Source organism: Cydia fagiglandana, chromosome 13, assembly GCF_963556715.1.
Source record: "Cydia fagiglandana chromosome 13, ilCydFagi1.1, whole genome shotgun sequence".
In the NCBI taxonomy this organism is placed as follows: domain Eukaryota; kingdom Metazoa; phylum Arthropoda; class Insecta; order Lepidoptera; family Tortricidae; genus Cydia; species Cydia fagiglandana.
Genome location: NC_085944.1, coordinates 16,930,037 through 16,955,024, shown reverse-complemented (window position 1 = coordinate 16,955,024; position 24,988 = coordinate 16,930,037). Strand labels below are relative to the sequence as shown.

The 24,988-nt window shown below is 37.4% G+C and overlaps 1 protein-coding gene across 2 annotated transcripts in view; it reads right to left on the bottom strand.

Moving 5' to 3' along the window:
* Nucleotides 1–8,783: 8,783 nt before the first annotated feature.
* The window catches only part of LOC134670394 (putative polypeptide N-acetylgalactosaminyltransferase 9), a 280,035-nt gene continuing 263,830 nt past the window's right edge, over nucleotides 8,784–24,988 (bottom strand). The window contains exons 5-14 of one of the 2 annotated variants that reach the window (XM_063528230.1): nucleotides 23,655–24,232; nucleotides 21,238–21,288; nucleotides 19,535–19,727; nucleotides 18,953–19,122; nucleotides 18,256–18,420; nucleotides 17,348–17,811; nucleotides 16,945–17,127; nucleotides 15,873–15,977; nucleotides 14,697–14,825; nucleotides 8,784–13,671 (exon numbers count right to left, since the gene is read on the bottom strand). In XM_063528230.1, the coding sequence (XP_063384300.1) occupies nucleotides 13,510–13,671; nucleotides 14,697–14,825; nucleotides 15,873–15,977; nucleotides 16,945–17,127; nucleotides 17,348–17,811; nucleotides 18,256–18,420; nucleotides 18,953–19,122; nucleotides 19,535–19,727; nucleotides 21,238–21,288; nucleotides 23,655–23,904 (1,872 nt within the window). In that variant the 5' untranslated portion in view covers nucleotides 23,905–24,232 and the 3' untranslated portion in view covers nucleotides 8,784–13,509. Of the gene's footprint in view, nucleotides 13,672–14,696; nucleotides 14,826–15,872; nucleotides 15,978–16,710; nucleotides 16,819–16,944; nucleotides 17,128–17,347; nucleotides 17,812–18,255; nucleotides 18,421–18,952; nucleotides 19,123–19,534; nucleotides 19,728–21,237; nucleotides 21,289–23,654; nucleotides 24,233–24,988 lie in introns of both variants that reach the window. The other variant, XM_063528231.1, reaches the window with a different exon arrangement.

The window sequence follows — 24,988 nt, the reverse complement described above, 5'->3', positions numbered from 1 at the left end:
TATTTTATAACTACTTACGCTCATTGAATAATAAAAGCATTTGTATTTTTAGTAAACAAATACTTATATTTTGTCACCTACTATTAATTTTGACTTATACTCTCATACGTATAATAATAAAATAACTATTCTTTCTTCAACGCACAGACAGACATCCTACGCTGTGATAGGTATTTTATATATACGTACGGCCGACCGGTCCCGGCCGCTGGTCACCCCGCCCTTCCGTCGCGCACCGCGGGAGACCCCGCGCTCGCGGGCGCCGCGGCCCGCGACATTCCGCTCTCAGCATTGCTACGCACAGGCTGCGTCTCCTTATATTAAATCCTGTCCGCGGAGCGATCGCTACTGCGCGGACGTGTTAAATATTTAATTTGAATTTTAATTAAGTACATTAAAATCAGTGATTCCCATATTGGGTAAGTGTTGCATTAATCATTTTAACCTGCCTAAGTTGTTTTAGTTTTAGTTAGTTAGTTTAGGGAGGTAAGGGGGAGAAGGAGCACATCATCTATCCACCCCAAATGTCAACCCCACCTGCACGCGCGTAATGGCGGCGGCTTACGGCCGTGGTATCTCCTGCTAGATAACCGAAGGGGCTCTGGCGACCGAGCAAATGGCGGAATAACCATTCACCTACTCCAGTCCAACTGGAGTAGAAGAGGCTACAGTGAGCCTTGGAGACAAAATTTTTCCAAAAATATCTGGCGCAGAAGGCAATGGGAAACCACTGCGGCTACTTTCCCAAGAAAGTCACATGAGAGCACATACAAATGAGACACGATCGCCCTGCGAACCGATTAGCGACCGGCGCCGCGCTGCGTCCGGGGCGCGCGGTGTGAAGTTGGCTACCGGCCATGGCGGGGTAGGAGACCAGGCCCTCCATGGAAATTCTACTACTGGAAAATTCATCAAACTACGGCACCTCCAGACGATAGGAACTTGGAATGTGCGCGGTTTAAACCAACCTGGAAAACTTGAGGTGTTGGAACTAGAAGTAGTCAGAGTCGGAGTGAACATCTGTGGCCTAAGCGAAACCCACTGGAAAGGCAGCGGACATTTATTGACAGACCACCACGTTATTTACTTTTCTGGCAACGACATCAGGAGATGCGCTGGACTGACCAAATAAAATCCGCAGTGGGAAACCGCGTATCTGACTGTGCCAGACAGTCTGCCAACAGGGAGAGATGGCGGGAGATCGTGCGAAGAGCTGTGTCCGCCTCTACTACCGATGCGGACGCCTCAACGTGACCACGACCGCTCTGTCAAGAGCGATACGACAGAGAAGAAGAAGTTGTTTTAGCCAATTGATGTAACTTAGCAACCGAGAAATACCGCTAGCTGTAACCTTTGGACTTTCTTTGTCTAGATTGTACACGTGTTATTATTCGAGGCTATCCATACATTTCATTTAAATTTCTTCATGTTTAATAGTGGGAAACATTTGTATTGATTAATGTGAATCAGTAGTGCTGTAGAAATAATACTAATTTCATAATTTTAGACCATAAGCTTTTCTCCTGCATAAAAGGGCTGTTGTTTCTTCTATCCTTACATTTCTATTTCTTTCTTTTCCGCTTTTTCTTCGCAAGATGATTTTGCCCGATTTAATTGCGTGTTGCTTTTGCTTATAAATAATACCTAAGATGTGCTACAGCGCTTGTTTTTAGAAAATAAAAGATATCTGCTTAATTCGCAACACATGTAGGCGTTGTTTATAAGGAAAGGTTCGCTTAATAAATATAATCACTCTTTTACCTACTGTGCTGCACCGCTTTCCTCTTGTAATGTTACGAGTATCTGATATTGCTACAACCTAATACTAGCGTTACCTGCGGGTTTGCTTACGCAATTTATTTTCAAACCGCTATTTTAATTAAATTAGTACCTTGTCTGCCATACTGTAGTACAATTATGCCAGTATCTGATGCTCGTTTCACCGCACCGCTTTTTCATGTACCTGGACTGCCCATCACACTAAATGATTGCTTCATTGTAAATAAATACCCACCCTTGTTAGTGCTAGCGTGTGATGGTTACCAGTCCAGGGCGAATATTGAACACAGGCCTAATTTTACTATTGGACGCGTTCCAGGAACTCCCTGCGGGTTGGCATTTATGCCACCACGACCTTGGGCTTGATGAAGCCTTAAGCGCTACCTCCGATGGCTCAGCTACCGTCGTGAGCTGCCTACGTGTTGACCTTGGATGACCTTGACCTTGGTTGACCTTGACCTTGGCTTCGCCTCGTCTCTTGGCCTTAAGTCAATCTCCACCACGCTACGCACACCCGAGGGACGTGGGGTATTGTACTGGAAGACCGGCCAACTCTCTAGTAGACAGACCCAGAATCTAGGCTTCGAACCCACTCTTGTCCTAGCATAATTTTTAGAATTAGTCTTAACTAAAATAGAATTAACGCCTTAACTTATTAAATAAAATCTTACTTTACTACTCTAAGCTATAAACTTAATTACTAGGCTCAAACTTAATCTAAACTTAATACCTACGACTTACTTATATATAGAAATTGAACCTTATCTTTAAACATTAAACGAGATAGTGTATGTTAGAATTAGAGTTAATTAAATAAATTGTTATTTTAGATTTCAATATTCTTGATTATTTACGTCCCAATAGTATCTCCCCAGGTAATAAACGCTTAGGTGATATATTTAGGTGACAACTATTATAATAAACATGATGGTGGATGTAAAGCCCCCTCCAGACTATGCGCGTGAATCGCGGGCGAAGCCGCGAACGCGAGTGTGGAGTCGATTTTCGCAGACATCGAAATCGACTCCACACTCGCGTTCGCGGCTTCGCCCGCGATTCACGCGCATAGTCTGGAGGGGGCTTAACGTCAAAGTGCCAGTGCAAGTGTCAACTTGGGTGCGTTCACTGCGTTCCTAAATAATAAGAATTGCAGAATTAAACTTGTCCAAAATTCGACTAGCTTAAAAAGTCACAAAAATTGCCTCATGATCGAAAGTCACACACATGTCACACGAGAAGGCGAAAAGTCACGAAAAATGTGACTTTTGTGACCATCTGGCAACACTGTCCGACACAGAACTCAAGAATTACCGAAAGTTCTTTGAAATCTTGTGACAATTTTCATCATTATCATCATAAACATCGCAAGAGAAATACCTGTTTTTTGCCGATATAATAAAGTTTTTAAAAATAATACAATGATGGTGACAAACAGGAATACGGCCCGCCCGATGGTAAGCGATAACCGTAGCCCATGGATGCCAGTGACGTCAGCAACAATGAGACTTGTCGAAATGTCGCACCTGTCACGTTACGTCACATTGTCACGCCAGGGAATACATCTGAAAATTGTGTGTTCCCATTTGTCCCCATCCCGATAAGGTGGGAAAAACTGGGAAATATTTACATGCAAATCCTATTCCATCTGTTCCCTACGGAGATAAATGGGAATACATCCGAAAATTGTGTGTTCCCATTTGTCCCCACCCCGATAAGGTGGAAAAAATGGAAAATATTTACATGCAAATACTATTCCATTTGTTCCCTGCGGGGATAAATGGGATTACATCCGAAAATTGTGTGTTCCCATTTGTCCCCACCCCGATAAGGTGGGGAAAAATGGGAAATATTTACATGCGAATACTATTCCATCTGTTCCCTGCGGGGATAAATGGGATTACATCTGAAATATGTGTGTTCCCATTTGTCCCCACCCCGAAAAGGTGGGAAAATTGGGAAATATTTACATGCAAATCCTATTCCATCTGTTCCCTACGGGGATAAATGGGAATACATCCGAAAATTGTGTGTTCCCATTTGTCCCCACCCCGATAAGGTGGAAAAAATGGGAAATATTTACATGCAAATCCTATTCCATCTGTTCCCTGCGAGGATAAATGGGATTACATCCGAAAATTGTGTTCCTATTTGTCCCCACCCCGATAAGGTGGGAAAAAATGGGAAATATTTACATGCAAATACTATTCCATCTGTTCCCTGCGGGGATAAATGGGATTACATCTGAAAATTGTGTGTTCCCATTTGTCCCCACCCCGATAAGGTGGGGAAAAATGGGAAATATTTACATGCGAATACTATTCCATCTGTTCCCTGCGGGGATAAATGGGATTACATCTGAAATATGTGTGTTCCCATTTGTCCCCACCCCGAAAAGGTGGGAAAATTGGGAAATATTTACATGCAAATCCTATTCCATCTGTTCCCTACGGGGATAAATGGGAATACATCCGAAAATTGTGTGTTCCCATTTGTCCCCACCCCGATAAGGTGGAAAAAATGGAAAATATTTACATGCAAATACTATTCCATCTGTTCCCTGCGGGGATAAATGGGATTACATCCGAAAATTGTGTGTTCCCATTTGTCCCCACCCCGAAAAGGTGGGAAAATTGGGAAATATTTACATGCAAATCCTATTCCATCTGTTCCCTACGGGGATAAATGGGAATACATCCGAAAATTGTGTGTTCCCATTTGTCCCCACCCCGATAAGGTGGAAAAAATGGAAAATATTTACATGCAAATACTATTCCATCTGTTCCCTGCGGGGATAAATGGGATTACATCCGAAAATTGTGTGTTCCCATTTGTCCCCACCCCGATAAGGTGGAAAAAATGGAAAATATTTACATGCAAATACTATTCCATCTGTTCCCTGCGGGGATAAATGGGATTACATCCGAAAATTGTGTGTTCCCATTTGTCCCCACCCCCAATAAGGTGGGAAAAAATGGGAAATATTTACATGCAAATACTATTCCATCTGTTCCCTGCGGGGATACATGGAATTACATCTAAAAATTGTGTGATCCCATTTGTCCCCACCCCGATAAGGTGGGAAAAAATGGGAAAAATTAACGTGCAAATCCTATTCCATCTTTTCCCTGCGGGGATAAACGGGATTACATCTAAAAATTGTGTGATCTCATTTGTCCCCACCCCGATAAGGTGGGAAAAAATGGGAAATATTTACATGCAAATCCTATTCCATCTGTTCCCTGCGGGGATAAATGGGATTACATCCGAAAATTGTGTGTTCCCATTTGTCCCCACCCCGATAAGGTGGGAAAAAATGGGAAATATTTACTTTCAAATCCTATTCCATCTGTTGCCTGCGGGAATAAATGGGAATACATCCAAAAATTGTGTGTTCCCATTTGTCACCGCCCCGAAAAGGTGGGAAATATTTACATGCAAATCCTATTCCATTTACGTACAAAAATGTCCCCCTGTCAACTTTCAATCGAGATTTAATCGATAATTTATTCGATTAATATTCAGATTAATGCAATTTCAATCTATGTTAGGTCGACTAAATTAATCGCGATTAAAATATGAGGATTAACTTTTTTTATTTCATTAATTAGTCGAATAAACAGTTAGTCGATTAATGCCCTCATCTCTGACCACGGCATGGCTCTTACACTTTGAGAATATGTGAAAACGAATGAACACAAGGAGCCATTTTGCAAATCCAGTAACTTTGTTATTACTTTTGACAGCGCGTGTCATGTGTCAACACAGAGTCGACACAAAGTCGAAACATTGCGACTACTTTGTGACTGCAATATTTCTCAGCCTTAAACCATATTTATACATCATAATTAACAAGTTTCGTAGTATGTAAAGCGTTATTTCTGTTATTTAAGTATAGTATACGCATCGAAGTACTAAAAATGCATCAAATAATATAGTTATGAACACAGGCACTGAGAAGTAAACAATTTCATTTCCGGCTAAACTAAAACAATGTGGTGGCGCGTTGATTATATTACACTTAGTTTATCAAATCACTCGAGCAGTTTAATTCCCCATAATAATTTAAGTCCTATTGTAATATAAATGCAAACAATATATAATTACGTCTTGTAATCCGTTTTAGAGATGGCGTATTAATGTCACTTATTTTTATTTAACTATTTTTCCATCTGACAGTTTCCATTTGACAGGAACAAAATGAACGAATGAACGAATGATTTTGGCATAAAGTAGTCGCAAACCCGAAACAATGTGTGCACACGGCGACCACACTTTATGTCACTTTGTGTCATGTGTCGACCCTTCCCCATTTCTGGTAACTGTGTCGACACGGCGACGACTCTGCGACTGGAATTGTGACCGAAACAGACGGTGTCGACACAAGATGTGTCAACACCGCGTCGTAACGGCGACTAGAAATGGTTGTATGGGCAGCTCGATGGTATCACAATATTGCATTGTCGTCTGATTGGATCAAATTTAACTTGCAAGATTTGATTACAGACAACGGTCAGGTGAAACTAAATAAATATAAAAGCTTGTAAAAAGCTTGTAATATAAGGATCAAAATTATCTGTAAGTAACCTTACTTAGTGATAGGTATCGCATTTGGTGTATTTTCGTTTGGGCCAAATACATTTCGCCAAATTTCACTTCCCAACAAACTTATCGCAATAGTTTCATTTCCCAAAGGAACTTTTAGCAAAGTTACACTTCGCATATAATTTATTTGGTCCAATTATTATTTGGCATGATTTTACTTTGTCAAATGTTATTAGGACAAAAACTTATTTAGCAAAAGTTTTTTATTGTCTAATATTATATTCCAAAAAGATGTTTGGTCAAAATTGTCACTTCGCAAATTTGACAAATAGGCATCTCTATTTAAATTTGTACTTTTTGTTATGTTAATATAGGTACGTTAAATTCTACGTAATTCCCCAACCCACCCAGGGTTGGGTTAGGTTTGAACTGCGATCCTCACAAAACGGAACCGCTATCAGAAAAGTAGGTTAGGTTAGGTTAGAACTGTGACCCTCACAGAATCGAAATGCTATTAGAAAAGTGGGTTAGGTTAGGTTAGAACTGCGATCCTTACAGAAAAGATATACTATGTACTAGAAAAAGGTCATCGAAGTGGATTAATTAATTTAATAGAATAACGAGATGTAAAAAAGTTGCATGACATTTTAAACTAAAATGTGGTGTAAATATTGGTGGTTATTTACTATTTTTGGGTTACAATGATTACTTTGGTGTTATTTGTCTATATCTATCTATATCTAACACATTTGGTTATCATTTTACATTAAAACGGATTTTTAATTTTAGTGATCATTTACTACATATTTTTGGCAGTAAGAATGTTTTTTTTTGACGTTACATTTTACTATACTATACATATACATAGTAAAATGTAACGTCAAAAAAAAAATTATCAGTGGAATACCAGACAAATAAAATTCTGCAGCCTCCTCTCTATTGGTATGTAAATTGTATGCCATGCAATATTTTGGGACATGTAAGTTGTGACGATGCCTGTAGCTGATTGTAAATTTGTGTTTACCTGACGAAGCCTGCGTTGCGGATATAAAAGTTTGGTCTCTGAATAAAGGTATATAGTTATGCTTAATGATACATTTGACTAAATAATATTTGGTAAAATGAAACTTGTCCAAGTAATTATTTGCTAAACAATAACTTGCCAAAAAGACTATTGCTAACTGAAAATTTGCGATAAGTTGTTTTGCCAAACATTTTTTTGGGAAATGATAATTTGGGAAACATAGTTTGGGATGTGATACTTTGGGAAACGTTTTTGGCCCATTCGTTAGTAAACCATCGCATTTGTTGTTTAAAGTCACTATGGCTCGTGGTTTTCCCACATTATTAGTACCTAGGTATATTATATTAAACTTACGTTATACTTACTCGTATTATCATTACTTACACTTATTTATTCGCCACAGTTACACTCTTCACAGCTGTTGACACGATCACCGCCTTTGCTCAAAGAATTTCTTCAGGCGAACCACTAAACAGTAAAGCGAGGCGTAGATACACTCAAGACTAATGAAAACCGGTCAGTTTTCGTAGACAGTGCCATACGAGACAACCCGTTTCCATAGCACTTGAGTGTATAATGCAATGTTAAAACAACTAAAAGCGTCTTTTAGTGGTGGTTCTTACTCATGATATACGAGCCGCGGTTTCACTGCAGCTTTAATAGCGAGCTTTATTGATCGCCAGCTTTCTAGTGTGCATGATGCTTTATTGTCTTTCTCCGTAGAAATTATGTCTTGAATAAAATTATTGCTTTATTTTTCAAAGAGAAAAAATGTGAGCATTAAACTACATGCTTGGCTTTAATTTGATGTGCTTTTTAGAGGATAATGGTTTTAGAAAATTTTAGCTATAGTGCTAAACGGGTTAACTTGTCAAAACTATAGGTATTAAATCCCCACAGGCCAATTTAAATGTGTAGGTACCTGACATCAAACTAATATTTGTATCATATCAGTTACAGATTGTTTGCAATCATTTTCTCGGAAACGTTCGTATTTGTCATGCTACTTCAGTCTGTACTTTTTGTACCGAGACTGACTGAAATAGCAAGGCACGTTCGTACGTTTCCGTGAAAGGACGATGGATAAATATACCTAATTATACACTACATCTGTAGCTGTCATTCGCGTGTTCATTTCATTAGTGCGAGCGAGATGCCCGCGCGAAGGACAGCTAACTGATATGATTCTAATATGACTCAAATATCAGTTTGATATCAAGTGCACGTTCGAATTGGCCTATCAGTGAGTGTAAAGGATGACTCACGTTAGACCGGGCCGTGTCCGACCCGGAGCTTCCGGCGCTTCGTTTTCTATTGAGTATCACGCGATGGCCTGTCATGGCATAGAAAAGTAAGCGCCAGAAGCTCCGGCCCGGACACGGCCCGGTCTAATAAGAGTCGTTCAGGCAGTTCATTGAAGTAAAAGAAAAACCACAAATTTGTACAAATCCAACATAATGTTTTATTTTACAAACACTATATTATCGCCATCTAACATAATTACGCTATGATACTATGTATAATACATCATTGGAGACATCGCGTTATATACAGAAATTTCAACATTCAATTATATTAATTAACTAAGTAAAAGATATAAGGCACGTTTAATAACTCCCTAATAAGAACTAACACCTAAAGGTTTCCAACTTTTAGGAAATTATATTTAATTATAGTTACTAAATATACGAAGTTGGAACCATATAGTTATGTACAACAATATTAGGGCCAAAATATACGAATCACATAACAATTGCAACATGTGTACTTACTTACAGTACAAAACTGCGGTCTGTATGTTTCGGTCGTAATATCACGAATATAATATTAATCTCATTTTACTATAGATTGAGTGATGTTATAAATTAATTGTTTAGGTAAATAATTATGTATAAAGATAATATACATTCCGTCTAGGCTAACTTTGCACTGACTTTGACATTAATAATGACATTACCACACGTTGTCGTTACAAGTGCCATACAATATGCCAGATAGCTTGTTCCAAACTAGTTAGGACCAATTTCAGGATATACATTAGGACATATTATGTATTTTTTTGTCTGAACCAGTAATTAGGAGAAAAAAATATATAAACTCATCGCTTCAGACAAGAGTCGTACTCGCGACTCTGGGGCACTGGTCCAACCACTGAGCTACCGAAATCTCATCTGACGGCGCGATTCGGGAAATGGATTAGACATTCACTAGATATGAAATAGTAACGATATGTGACATTCCACGGGAAAAGTTACCCTATGGCGGTTGGCGCTCACGCTGTTATTAACGCCGCTCCAATATTATTGCGGCCATATGTACCTTTTGCCGTGGAACGTCACATATCGTTACTATTTCATATCTAGTGAATGTCTAATTCAGTTCCCGAATCGCGCCGTGAGTCGGTGATTCTATCCATTCAGTTCAAAAACTTAATTCGGTAGATCTGCGGAGTACAAACATAATCGATACGTATCATTCAAACGTGATAAATATAACGAGTGGTTCATGAGTAATTTCATAATATCTAGCTGAAATTTAAACATTAATATTATGTCACAGCATACCTAATACAATTCAGTAAGTCATGGAGCCAAATTCAAATTGTGGATGAGTCTTATTATATTATCTTACTCGGAATGTCAAATATACAAAATTAAATGGTTATTATTTATTTATAATACCTACTTGAAGGATCGAAAAATACTGTCTGCATGAGAATATATTAATGCAAAAACGTCTTCCAAAATTTTGCAATTTTTAAATAATATCGGTTTGGTATTCTGGGGAAAACTAAAAATGCTTAAGTATAATAATATATGAAAACAACAAAAATTTTAAACTTTTTTTTATATGATATCATAATGTTGATATGGATATTAGGAAGACCTACTGGCAGTTATAAAAGTTTATTTTTAATAACACAACATTGTAAAACAACATTATTTAAACTAATCGATCACTCACAAAAATATTTATTTATCATTTATTTTATCGGTATCAAGTCAAAAGTAGGTACTTAACTCATAGTTTTATTTTCTAGGGTTAAATGACTAAAACGAGTTTTTAAACGACACCCTATCCACTAATCCGCAATAAAAGTTAAAAAAAAAGGTTACAAATATTTCTTTTTCTAGTCCATTTCGAGCGTACGCGCGCGAGTGCCTTGTAGCTAAAATCCGTCACACGCGTGCGCGTCAGTCAGCGTTGCTTATATAATAGGTACTGGAGTTAGACCAAGAAAAGTCTGCAGCGATTTTGATAGCCCACGCAGTGCAAGTGATTTTATTCTAAACGTCAAACATCGGCGGCACTTGCACGGCGTGGGCTATCAAAATCGCTGCAGACTTTTTTTGGTCTAACTCCAAGACGAATGTCGTTTAAAAACTAAAGACCGTACAGTATCATAAAATCCGACAAGCTTTTACAAGCTTGATAAAATCAAACCAAAAAATATAAATCATAAAACACTATTAAATTATAGTCCCTAATTACTCTCATTTACGTTAAAATTGAGCTGACAGCGCTGCTGTCAATCCTTAATGACTTTGGCGAACGCTGACTGGGCCGATGTCTTCTAATTGTCACCTAAATTAATGACATTAATCACGACTGTCACTGCGCATTTACATAGCTCGGCGCTGCACGAAATGTAAATGATCTAAACAAGGTAAGTTATTAGGAGAATTTACTTATTGGTAGTTACAAATTATTTTGTAAGTGTTTACATCTTGTTTACACCGATCGCAATATTCTGAATGAAGACTTTTTTTTATGAAACTTTATGCCTGGGATAAATGTCTCATAGAGAGCCTTTATCTGTGTACAAGTAAAGTTTTAAGATATATATCTACTTATTCACTGTGACCCACGTGATCCACGGTACCCCACTCTACCCTACTGCCCTCACGGTATAACCAGTAGTGCAGCTTGCAATATCTTTGTTTGACCAAATACTTCAATTTGGTCGAAAAAAAAATAAAAGAGTTAACTTTTTACATAACCATAACTAAAATCATTTTTGTACTGTGTACGGTAACATGTATTTTAGAGCACCGCACAAAACTGTTTGCAGCGCTCTTATGGGATCACTTCGGTCTTGCAAATCGGTTATTTATTGTATGTAATAATTGCGTGTTTTTTTACAAAACTGTCAACTTCATAACCTCTAGCCGCCCGGGTACCTATAAAAAGGTCTCCTATTCCATTCTAATTTGAACTTTGTGTTGACAAAATAAAATTTAATTTTGCTTGGCAAGGTTTGACGTATGGGCGGCTAGAGGACAAAACAGGAAACTATTGCAAGTATTTAAAAGAAGGGAAAACCTTTGTGTTTAGTTTAGATCAAGTTCATTTCGCAGCTGTAGCCGTTCAACACATCACATTAACAGGCAGTTAAATTTGTACGCTCTAGTAGTTATTACTATTCAATTGAATCACATGGTTGTAGGAATGTTAAAGTATCTTATAACAATGGAAAATAAAGAATAAAGATAACGCAATGAGTCCCAGACCCTGTTGATAGGACTATGGATATGGAATAACAATTAAAGTCGGTAAATTATTTTCAGGACATTTTGTACAAAAACTCAATTTTAGATGTTATTAAAACCAACAAGTTGATATAAATGGAATTCCTTATTGGTTTGTTCATCAATTGGTAAAAGTAATTATATTGTTGAATTGATATAATAAAATACAGATATGCTTTAGATATGTATGTGAACGGTTGTCACTATTGTTACCTTACATTTGAACTATTTATTTTAAGTATTTTAGACGAAGAGCATCTAGAAAAAGTTGAACTATTCTACGTAATTTCAGTCAATTTTAGTTACGATTTCTCCGTAGTCATTACAAGTAAAGTCGCTATCAGATATACTGGAGCGCCTGAGGTACTCAAAAATATCTGAACACACACCTTGAAAATAGAGGCGTGTTCAGATATTTGTGAGTACCTTAGCCGCTCAAATATATCTGATGGCGACTGTACAAGAAAATAAATTCGATCTAAAAATAACTTAATAAACAAAAACTATACCTATTCTAAATAAAAGTGAAATAATATTCATACTTTTGTATCGTTACCCTATCAAAGTTTAGTTTTGTAGTCAAATCACAAATCGAAATATACAAATATCTGTTACTATTGCTACGTTAGCAATACTTATGAAGCCTTTATTTATGTAACTATGTATTTATAAAAATCATATGTATTTCAAGATATGTACAAACATTTTAAATTTTTACTCTCTTTAGCTAAATAATTTCATAAAATACGTATTCATAACACAACGAAATAGAAGAACAAAAAATAACAATAGGTACTATAATTATTAATGCCAATATAAAATCCAATTCAATTAAAAACCTACTAAATTAAATAAATACACCAATGAGATTTCTAGTTTTCCATTGGAATTGAAATGGGAGTTAAATATCAAACAATTACACAGTTTTACTGAATATTCACTGGCACAGAAATCAAAGAGGGCGATTCGAATTTAATAATCTTGTTATAAAACGGTTTTGGGTATGGTCTGTCAGCGGTCAACAGTGTCATATCTTCAATCAGAAATGTCGCTATGACAACCTGACAGATACGAGTCGAATCGCCCTCGAGGAACCTATAATTTAGGCCAAAAACTGCATCACTATTTAAACTTTACAAATAGGTACATCGACTTACATCACCCGTTTAATCGAAAGGGATTAAATCATGAATCTATGGACCTACATTCATTACATTTCCTAATACCTTTTCACTAAAATGTTCACAATCTCTTTTTAATTATAGATTATTATTTTAGTGAAAATGCATTTTATTCATATTACAACATCAACACGGCTTCAGCAACAACGGAATGAAATACTGTTCCATCACTATTTCCCAAAACTTCTAATCACCTTTCATTAGTGTCATCATAATATGGTCTTACCGGTTCATTATTTCATTTAACTAGTCCGTCATTAAAATCACTTTTAAATTTAAACACAGATATGCACACATTGCTTTCAACAACAAGTGAATCATTAATAATAATTTCATTATAAACACTAAGACACATATTTCTGTCCAATTTCAAAATGTCCATATTTATATCAATAGTAGCAGTGGGTCCATTCGTTGTTCAAATGAACAATAGTTCTGAACCCACTCTATCGGTTTAAATAAACATAAGTTCTGGGCCCAGTCTGTCGGGGCGGAAGTTTTCGAGGGTCCACAGTTGCCGGATTTCATCTTCGTTGCAGGACTCCATGATGATTTTGGACTTGTTTTCCGATATCGCCATGCATTTTTCGCTGGAACCATGCTTCAGTAGCTTCGACTGCAAGAAAACGAAGATAATAGTAATTATATCACTAATAAAAACATTGAAATGTATAGGATTGAATATCAAAAATTGGGCTGATGGCCTAGCGGTAAGAGCGTTCGACTTTCAATCCGGAGGTCGCGGGTTCAAACCCCGGCTCGTACCAATGAGTTTTTCGGAACTTATGTACGAAAATCATTTGATATCTACCAGTCGCTTTTCGGTGAAGGAAAACATCGTGAGGAAACCGGACTAATCCCAATAAGGCCTAGTTTACCCTCTGGGTTGGAAGGTCAGATGGCAGTCGCTTTCGTAAAAACTAGTGCCTACGCCAATTCTCGGGATTAGTTGTCAAGCGGACCCCAGGCTCCCATGAGCCGTGGCAAAATGCGGGGATAACGCGAGGAAAAAGATGATGGTAACAAAAATTGGGCCTGTTGCATCGAACCCACTAACGTCATCTTATGACATAAACAATGACAGATTCCGCCGTCACGTTTTAACATAAATTTTATTGTGAGTGCCAGAACGTAAACGCCAAGTGGTCGGCCTTTAAGAGCGATGGCGCGATGATGGAGGGATGGATGACGGGACGATTACTCAACAACTGGATATATATTGCACTTAATACTTCTTAAACCTACCCAGCAGTAGCACTCTTAATAAGCTTAAAAAAAACATCCTACGACAAACTGCCGTATTCGAACTTCAAGATATTCACAAGAGACGACACGTACTAGATCCATTCTAGATACGTTATAGTTTAGATATCAACTAGTTCTCTTTTGCAGCGCAATTCGGGCAACCAATGTCACTTTTACGTTAAATAGCGTAAGATATATATTAAATGTGAATTGGATCTCTAAGTCATATCCTGAGGAAATCGTTCAAGGGTATCTCCAGAATCGCGCAAACGTCAAATTTGTCAGGTTAGATCTTAAACATATCGTTATCGTATCTTGGTGATGTCTAAAAGATATCTATTTCAAAATCCGAATCGAGCCCGAAGTCTCGGGTAAAAGCTAGTATGTTATACTTACTTTTTCATCATAGAGCCACAGCTGGTTGCCTTTGGCCCCGTGGCACGGGTACAAGACCACGTCGTGCCCCGAATAGTCCAGACACGTCTCGTCACGGCGAATCTCACCCGTTTTCGAGTACATCCAGTACTGTGAACATTATGCATTATGTTATAACAGACGGCCTATTAGATACAATTAAGTAAATGGACATTTGTTAACTCTATTACAACGTAATAAGGTTTAAAAATGGTCAGTTGAATGTGTCTAATGGCTAAAACAAAATTAATTATAAAAGCAAAGTCAAACAAAAACTATATTCTAATTTTAATGGGGAAAAGGAATCAGGTTAAACCATAAATATATACAAAACAGGAAGACCCATACCTCGGTTAAAAGTATATCTTACACTAGTTACTAAAGTCAAACAAACACAAGTCACAAATAAATACAGATGAAGAATATACTAAACAATCTAAACATATTCAACTATGGTAAATACAATGAATGATGTATTGAATATGTTTAACATGAATTAGTCAGATTATGAAATAAAACGTCACTTAATACTAATAAACCTAGCGGCAGTACCCAAGTTGTAGGAGTAATATTGGCTTAAATAACTTGAACTTATACAATTACCAGTACGGATTTATTTTCTCCATTTGTTAACCCTTAAGGATCCCATTAAAAGATAAGCTCTTTCTACTATTGCTTATCTAGAACATTAATTTACCTCTGAAATAATCAAAGCCATTTACCATGCCGTCGTGCCTTATTTAAATTGTGGAAAAAATTATGAATTAATTCTATTCTAAAATAAGTAATATTATGAAAGCATTATTTAAGCATACTTGTTAGACCTTGGTGCGTCAAACTAGGGTAAGTACCGATTAGTGTGTGTTATTTAAAAATACGCTAAATTGGTAAATTAATCTACATTAAAGGCTAGATCACAACTTACCGCGTTTCTACTTTATATTGCTAAGGATTCGTTACAGTGCACAACACTTGGTCCATTGCGGGACAACCGTATGTAAACATGCTCTAATATTCCGGAGCAAATCGCGGGACATTAAAGAATTCGCAGTCAGTTGCGCTAGGCAATCTACCCACCAACTTACCGCTACTGGATGAATCACCAACACCAACTACATGAAAGGAAAAGTGAGGTGACATAGACAGCCTATGACAAACCTGGTTGCCTCCGTCCCCATGGCAAGGCCAGGCGCCGACCGGCTTCTTCATGTCTTCTGGACCGGCGGCGGAGTCGAGGCATGTATCCAATCCGCGGTTCGCGATCTATTGTGATCCATAAGTTTAAAGGCGTGCCAAAAGAAAGCGTGCCCGGGTAACATTATCACTCGACAGATAAGGTGGGATAGAAAAATGGCGTAAAAACATTGAGTATGATTGCCACCATCCATACGCAGGATCACTCTACGATCTTTTACATATAGAAATAGCGTGACGTCATTCGAGAAAATACACTCAAGAGCATAAGGAAACGTGACGGTTTGTTGGAATTTCCATACAAGCTTTTGAGCGTGTGTAATGTGCCGCGCGAAGAATCAATCCTTATTAAGTCAAGTGATCATGTTAAACCGAATGATAATGAAAATTCTTTTGTAAGAGTTGATGATGAAACACTTATTCCACATAATTGAATAAGTTGAACTTAAAAGAAGGTTGCCACTCTAGCCCTTCTAATAACGACACACCCAAATCACGTATTTCATTTCAGGCTACCTGATTGCCACCCTGGTAGTGGCACTTATGAATCATAACAGGATGTTCTTCTTTCGATGAGTTCTCATCAACATCTTCCCCATCGAGGCAGTATCTGCGGCTAAATGCTTCATTTCGCATCTAACTCGTGATGAAAAAACCAGAAAACATTAATCCATGCAACGTGTGCTATACGGCGTGCTAAACGTGCTTAAACGGTGCAAAAAGAACTCAAAAGGACACAAAAAGAAACAGAAACTCCTAGAAAGTGGTACTGCCGCTTTAGGTGGTGTAAACGACAGTTAACCTGGTTGCCGCCTTGCCGGTGACACGGGTACAGTCCGACGGGTTTATGGTGATCGGACTTGCGCGTTGGTGAATCCAAACACGTCTTTTGGAAGCCCACGTTTCGGATCTGCATAGGTAATTTTGAAGGCACGTTCAATGTCAACATAAATTAGCACTCGAAATTGAGGATCATAAAACTATTCATATTATTAGAATTTTCTAAAGAAAACGAGAAAAATAATGATAAACTCACCTCGCCATGGGCCACTGACTCGCCAGGGATGAAGAGTTCAGGATAAATGTTTTTAAGATACCACTCGAAGGATTTGCATTGTAGTTTTCTCCTCAGCTCTTTTCGGCCACTGACGTCGCCGAAGTCGCCTTTATCGTTGCCAACTCTTTGGTAGTAGTATTTTGCGTAGTCATCCAACCATACCTAAACAAAAGCATACCTTAAGTGAACAGAATCATCCAGCTAGTTTAAATTATTATATTATATGTACTAGTAAAACACTAACATTTATCCCATTTGCTCTCAGGCGTTTGTCTATTCTGCGATATTATTCTGGGTGCGATAAATAAAAATCGCGATTTCAAACAGTTTTCGGAGTTTCGGAACAGAGCTTATATAACTACCTATTTAAAGGTTTGCATACCTCAGCAAGCCGAACTGAATTCTTCTTCAACACGTTAACACCAGTCCTCCACTTATACGGAGATCGTTTCCTGAATATGTGTCCAACATGCGAGCAGGGTACGATTTCTAGCGTCCCACCGCACATCCACGTTTTGAAGGACAACTCCAAATTTTCGCCTCCCCAAATGTCGAAGCCACTGTCATACGTTCCCAATCTTTCGAAGAATTCTTTGTCAATTGCGAATAGCCCACCAGCCATAGTTGGGGACCATACTGCTTCAGCAGTATTGACATGCCTGGCACGCTCTCTGGCTGGCACTGGGTGCCAATTGAATTGAAGGTTCCAGTCAAATCCTCCAACGTTGACGGACGTGGAGTCTCTGTAGTGGTATTCAAGAGTGTTATCGTCGATTACGTCGATGACGGGACATACGACTGTAGTTTTGTTTCGCGCTATCCTGTCCAGTAGAGGTTCAAGCCATCCTAAAAAATATTATGTAATGTATAGAATAGTTAAACCAAGTTGAAAATAAATCAAGTTAGTTGCTGAATAAATATTAGTGTTGAGCTACTGTCATAATACTCATTATCTTCAAAAACTTAAGGATAAGATTAGGAGGTAGGCCAGGCTACGTGTTAATTATTGGTCTGAAATTTTACTGTCTCCGACTACAGCATATATACGTGTATACGTGTCAGGTGTGATACGTGTTTTCCAGTAATAAAGCGTGCATTTAACTTCATTCATGTCGGGTTTATTTTAAGATTAAGATGTATTTAGCGCATTATACGTAGCTCTTCAGAAACAGGAAGAAAAAATTGCTCAAGCTTGTCTGCAGATCTCTTTAAAGTTCTAGCAAGGTGTGAGGAATAACAAAATCGATCCAAAAGCCCAGACATTTTGCCTACTGGCAACAATAAGTTTACCTTCAGTACACTCGCAATGGCTGTCTAGATAGGTGAGGACCGGCGCAGTCACGTATCGCGCCCCGAGCAGGCGGGCCCTGATTAAACCTTCCCGGCGCGGAGCTCGGACTATCCGCACTTTCGGCAGGGACGACATGTAGTCGTCTAATTGCTGCATCAAGTGAGCTGGAAATGAATGGAAAATTGTCAATGTCTAAGAACTCTTTACATTTGTGTAGATATACATACATATTTATTATAGGCTGTTGGTAAAGTTGCGCTGTGATTTTAAAATTTTGGGACTATAACGAGTTTATGTATTTAAAATAAAGCAAACAAGCCTATTAATCAGTTGGTAGCTGACCTAGCTTCTTACCAACCGCCTCAGTTAAATGCAGAATCTTTCGTAGAATCTTCTATTGCATATTTTATTTGTTGTTTCAAGTTTAATGCAAAAGTTTTATTTGCTTCTCAAATATTGCTACTCAAATTGACTGCATTTGAGTCACTAAGGCTCACTAAGAATATTCCAGTTTTTAGTTTTATTTTCTATTTTAAAGATTTATTTAAGTACTTATATTAATTTTTTTATATAGTATAAAAAAACTTCAAGTGTACGTGCATTAACATACATTGGTGCCCTAAATAGGGTTTTCCTTTAGATGAAAAGGAGGCGTTTTTGTTTGAACATATAAGATTGTTCGTATCCAATACATACGCATATCAGAGAAGTCATCCACAAGCACGATCTCCTTGATCAAATGCTCCGGCGATCGGTCGAGCACGGAGTGGACGGTCCGTAACAGTACGGACCAGGCTTCGTTGTGGAAACAGATCACGACGGACGTCTGCGGGAGATCTTTGAGGAAACGCCCTGGTGCTTTGCACCTGGTAAAAAAAATATCAACATTCATTAAAATAATCGTGAATAAGAGACGTTGATGTTGCACACCAAGTATTTTTTGGTGTCTTGACCTTGTCATGGCTTGAAATGTTTTTTTTTTTACAATGAAAGTTAATTTGAATGGGTGTGCTATAAGCTCGACCTACGAAGACCTCGAAGATGCAATTAACAATAATCCTTCCAGCTTGGATGATAATCAAAATATGTCGTTGCATAATATGACTCTAATTCATTAAATAGCCTCAATAGCTCAACATTATATAGACATAATGCCTTATGCCGTTATCGCCGTTACTGCCGTTAATAAATTTAATCTTTCAACTAAACTATGCTACCTAAGCTGTAATAGATAAATTAGAAAATTCTAGCAGATAGTGTTTACTGATTGAATCTCACCATTCGTCCCTAGGATCCGGCAGTTTCCTCCTAATCGATATGAGATCGCTGACGTACTGGTTGAACGCATTCTTCTTCCACCCCTCAGCTACAGCAGCCTTTGTTTCTTCACTGACGTTCTTCGGAAGAACCACAGGCTTTCCTAATTCTCCTGGTGCGTTGTCTGATCCAGGCGCCGCTAGTACACCTAGACCTACGAAACGTTAGTCATTAGCATCATCATCATCACAATCATCATGGCCCGCTGTTCAAGCTACATTCCTCTTTCAATGGACAAGAGGAGGGTTTTTACAGATATGTATTTAATGTCTTACCCCCCTATTCATAAACGCGCTACCTCGAATAGCTAATAATCGCTTGTCGTTATCTGTCATTTTGCGTTATGTATTTGTACGAAAGGGATAAAACATAATTTCACTAAATCAGGCCCGTAAAGTTTTATGTATACGGGGGGGTTAGGGGCTGTCCATAAATTACGTCGTCGATTTTTGACCCCCCCCCCCAAATCATCCAAAAATTATGCTTCGAATGACCCCGTTTCCTCCTACGCAATGCTACCATCATCAGATGTCCAGACCCCTCCCCCCCAATTTGAAATGATGTAATTTATGAATAGCCTTAGCAGATAAGGTATATTATTTTGAGACGGAGATAGATAAACATTATTTATTTTTAAAGCTGTGTCGTAAAAATAAAATACTATATCCAATAAGTGCAATCTAGTCAAATAAGCGTTGGGGACATGACCGTGGCATTTAATACATATGTACAGTCAATGAGACTATCAAATGTTAGGTTGAATATCAGTGTTAGTTTGAATTGGTAGTTGCAGTTAGTTGTATTTTATTTATAATTGTTGATGTATGATTATTATCTTTGCTTGTATGTAAATTGAATATTGACGTGCCCTTATGGCTTATTTGCTGAATAAATGTTGAAGTTTGAAGTTAAAGTTACTGGGATCTCATATTATTGTCTCTGTCACAGAGTGCATAATAATTTTCTTCGGATTTGCTACTGAAGTCAACCTCAGCACTTTTTGTATTGAGACTGACTGAAATAGCATTACACGTACGTACGTTTCCGTGAAAATACAACGGAAAAGGATTATGCACTAGGTATATACGTCTGTAATAGGTAAATTAATCAAATCTCTTGACAGAACATAGGATAATAAGTGAACTGATGTATCAGTAGTGACTAAAGCAGTGGTTCTTAACCTTTTCAGTCCGCGGTCACCCCTATGACTAACTAGGGAACCTGATTTTACCCCTCCTCCCAATGGTAATAAAAATTAAAACTTGTACGTTTGTTGTATTGTTATATTAGGTTAGCTTATTACCCCCGTAAAATACCAGTTTTACCCCCATGGGGGTAATTACCCCTAGGTTAAGAACCACTGGACTAAAGTGTGTACTGGGGGCCGATTTTTGAATTTCGACCACTCGATTTCGTCTCTCGAAAATCGGTGGAAAACGGCGAAAAACCAACGATACGATTTTGAAATACTAACGATTGAAATTTGGAATCTACTGGTATTGACCACTCGAATGCAATTCTATTAGTAGAATTTAAACGCCTAGTAGTGCAGATATTATTTAACGAAATACACGAAATCGAGTGGTCGAAATACAAAAATCGGCCCCCTGTACTGGACCTATTATTAAAATTGCGTATTAATAATAAAGCACCATCAACGTTACCTTCTTCATTTTTAGAAGCAATCCGAGCCATCCAATTGATCCGTTTCTTTGCTGTGATAACCAATCATGCAAAACATAAAAGTAAAAGCAACACAGTTAACAAACATGCAGCAACATTAGACACAACTAACATGTACAAAGTCAAATAGTTCAATAGGGAACTTGCATTACTTTTAATGCTGAGAAATGTTTATGTTTGTGAGAATACAAGCTCTGTTATATGAATAAAGCAAGATTAGAATTAAGAGTTAAAGTCAACCACGGTAACTTTTTAAAAGCTAAACTTATTAATACTGAATAACATTTTGAATTCGCACTTTCGCAGTTTACACTTAAACATCAACAGTAAGTTTGTCATTTCTGGCTTCACTCGGGAAAACTAACGTCCAATTAAAATTGTTAATGTAAGTTTTCTTTTAGCAAACTAAAAAGTAAACATATAAACAGCAAATATTATTTCAGCGTTTAGCCATACTAAATCTGTAGGATTAATATGTAGGCCACGCTGAACGAAAGTTAGTACGGGATAAACAACATCTTGAAATCTGTTGACCCACAGAAAAGACGTCACATTGTTTACATTCGCCTGTGCGTCTCGCTCGATCGCGCCAATACATGTACGGACAAATACGAGCGAAAGATAACCAAATACGTACGGGTACGTTCGAATTGGCCTCCAGATCGCGCGACTGTGTGAAAAAGAAACAGCCAATTTAAAGGCGATACAAAAATGAGGTAAATATTTTGAATGCAAGTTCCCCACTCCAAAGTCAGCACAAGTACGATTGGTATTCATGCAATTCATAGACCCTATCTCGATTAGCATTTCAATTGTGTGGATCTTAGAACAATCGAGGAGTGTTATTTACAAAAGGGCTTATTTCGCTATAAAAACCATACAAACATAAGCCCTTTTGAAAAGACTACTCAAACGTCGCGGACGAAAGTCTCAAGGAAAGGAAATTCTAGCTTCAGATTATCATAACCATTTCCTGTGCATGACTTACAAACGATGCGATTGTATGAGGGAATTATGCAAATTAAGTGTTTTAATGTCTTTATGTGATTCTAAAAGGTGCTTTAATGGCCATTCTCATTTAAGAGCAGCAACGGTTAAAAACCGGGCAAGTGCGAGTCGGACTCGCGCACGAAGGGTTCCGTACCATAATGCAAAAAAAAAGCAAAAAAAAACGGTCACCCATCCAAGTACTGACCACTCCCGACGTTGCTTAACTTTGGTAAAAAATCACGTTTGTTGTATGGGAGCCCCATTTAAATCTTTATTTTATTCTGTTTTTAGTATTTGTTGTTATAGCGGCAACAGAAATACATCATCTGTGAAAATTTCAACTGTCTAGCTATCGCGGTTCGTGAGATACAGCCTGGTGACAGACAGACGGACGGACGGACGGACAGCGAAGTCTTAGTAATAGGGTCCCGTTTTACCCTTTGGGTACGGAACCCTAAAAATGAATAGTTTTTACTATATTTTAAATGCTTCTTTATGAGTCTTTGCGATTCCGCATTAAATGCAGACTCATCTTATCAAGTAGACAGTGGTAATCGATTTAATCACAAACACATTTATAACAAAATTCATAACATAATAACATAATGTACAAAATAATGAAAATACACTAAATAACCAAAAACCATTAATGTACATGTAATAAAAAACAGTTATCATACATCTACCAACACCACAGGTCATGCAATGAAGAGTAATATTACTAAAGGCTTAATGGAACCCCTATCTCTGACCTCATATACAGGTTGTCCCAGAATTCGACGTCAAGTCGTAAACGGATGATAGACCAAGTCATAAGAGTTATCATAAAAATAAAAAATAAATCCAAATCATGTTTTTTAAAAATTATGGTCTCTTTAAAAATTCACTAAAAAATCCACACCCTGTAATGGTTCTTTAAGTCTTGTTACTACAAATTCCATAATTTATTCTTATTTTTTTATTATTGTGTAATCTTGAATAATTACAGGGTGTGGATTTTTTTGTGAATTTTTAAAGTGACCATATTTTTTAAAGAACATGAGTTGGATTTTTTTTTGTATTTTTATGATAACTGTTATGACTTGGCCTATCATCCGTTTACGGCTTGACGTCGAATTCTGGGACACCCTGTATAATGCATATATGGGGTCAGAGAAACATTGGGGCAAGAGAAACACATGTAAGGAATCCTCATACTGCTGCTCTCGCCCTGAGCAAATAAATGGTTTTTCTTATACCCCACATGACCTTACATATATATCAAAGTATTTTACCCGCACTTTTGATAACTGTATGCGAAGACTAATATAAAGAAAATAACTGACTAATGAACTTATAATTAACTAATGATGATGATGATGAATGAACTAAGCTTTTTCAGAAATAACTAAAACTTAATGTAACTCACCATCCGACAGATTATTTCCATAATTATCGCTTTTCTTCTTCACGGACGTAGGTTTCGCCATCTTGTACGGTTTCGCCTCCGCGTCCTCATATTCTATCGGCGGTGCAACTAAGGAATTCCTACTACCATTGGTAGTCAGCAGTGCTACCATGAACCATAACGCCGTTAACACCAGCACTGCCTTTAGTATCCATGTGCGTCTTCTTAAGAACAGCATACTGAAGAACTTCATCTTTATTCTCTCACTCATCTACAACTTCTCTAAATTTTATACATTTCAATACTTCGAGTCTTATAGAACTTAAATTATAAAATTTGAGCAATTCTTTACTATCTAGATTAATCACAAATGGTGACTAGCATAAAAGGAATCAGATATGTAAGCTTTTAGCGTTCCAAGATATGCTTAGTAGATATGACAGTTTGCATCAAGTTTTAATGTTTCCTTCACATGACTATTGTTTCAGTTTCGTCTGAAAACTCTTTTTCTTTCAGAAACCAGTCGGTTTATCTTCATTCATACGTAACGCGTCCATGGGAATTTGTTGACTTCCATAATCTTGACGTCTCCTCACAATCTGAAAAAAAAAAGAAAGTTATTCATTTACAATTCAACTGAGTACCTACTTACTTATTTTATAGCACAGCCCTGCCACTAACAAGGTTACAATGTAACTTGGATTAAAACAAGTGTACCTTAATTAGCATACCCCGGCCGGCGAGAGCAAAAATGCGTCTGCTCCTGGTGCTTAATTAAATATCGACTATTCTATCGACATATTTTGAATGACCTTAAATGGATAAATAATTCTATTTCAATAATACCTAATACAATAAAACAATTACAAAATCAAAATTTAAGTCTCGAAGCCAGTTTAAATATAGTTCACAAGTTGAAAGTGCACTTGTCAAAATTACGGTTACATCCTCAAGGTAAAGTTATTCACAATAAGTATCAGAATGTGTTGAAGAAGAACGTTGGCATTTTAACTTTAAACAATTTAAATAAATTGATATCTGGCAGCGAAGTGGAACTACCTAATACAGAACAAATTCATAATCACTATGAATTATTTCGTTTTGCTCCGATTACTACAGTAGATTTAGAACGGTCCTTTAGTTGGATGAAATGGATTTTATCGGCAAGGCGAAGGAGTTTAAAATCAGAAAAATTAGAAAAAATGCTAATTGTATATTACGAAAATTACATAAAATACTGAATAAATACAAACACTTGGTTTTAATTTTGTTTACAACAATAATTAATACTTCTGCATATCATAACGGTGGTCCAGTACATCGTGTTGTTTTTATCGACATCGACCAAAGTGTGT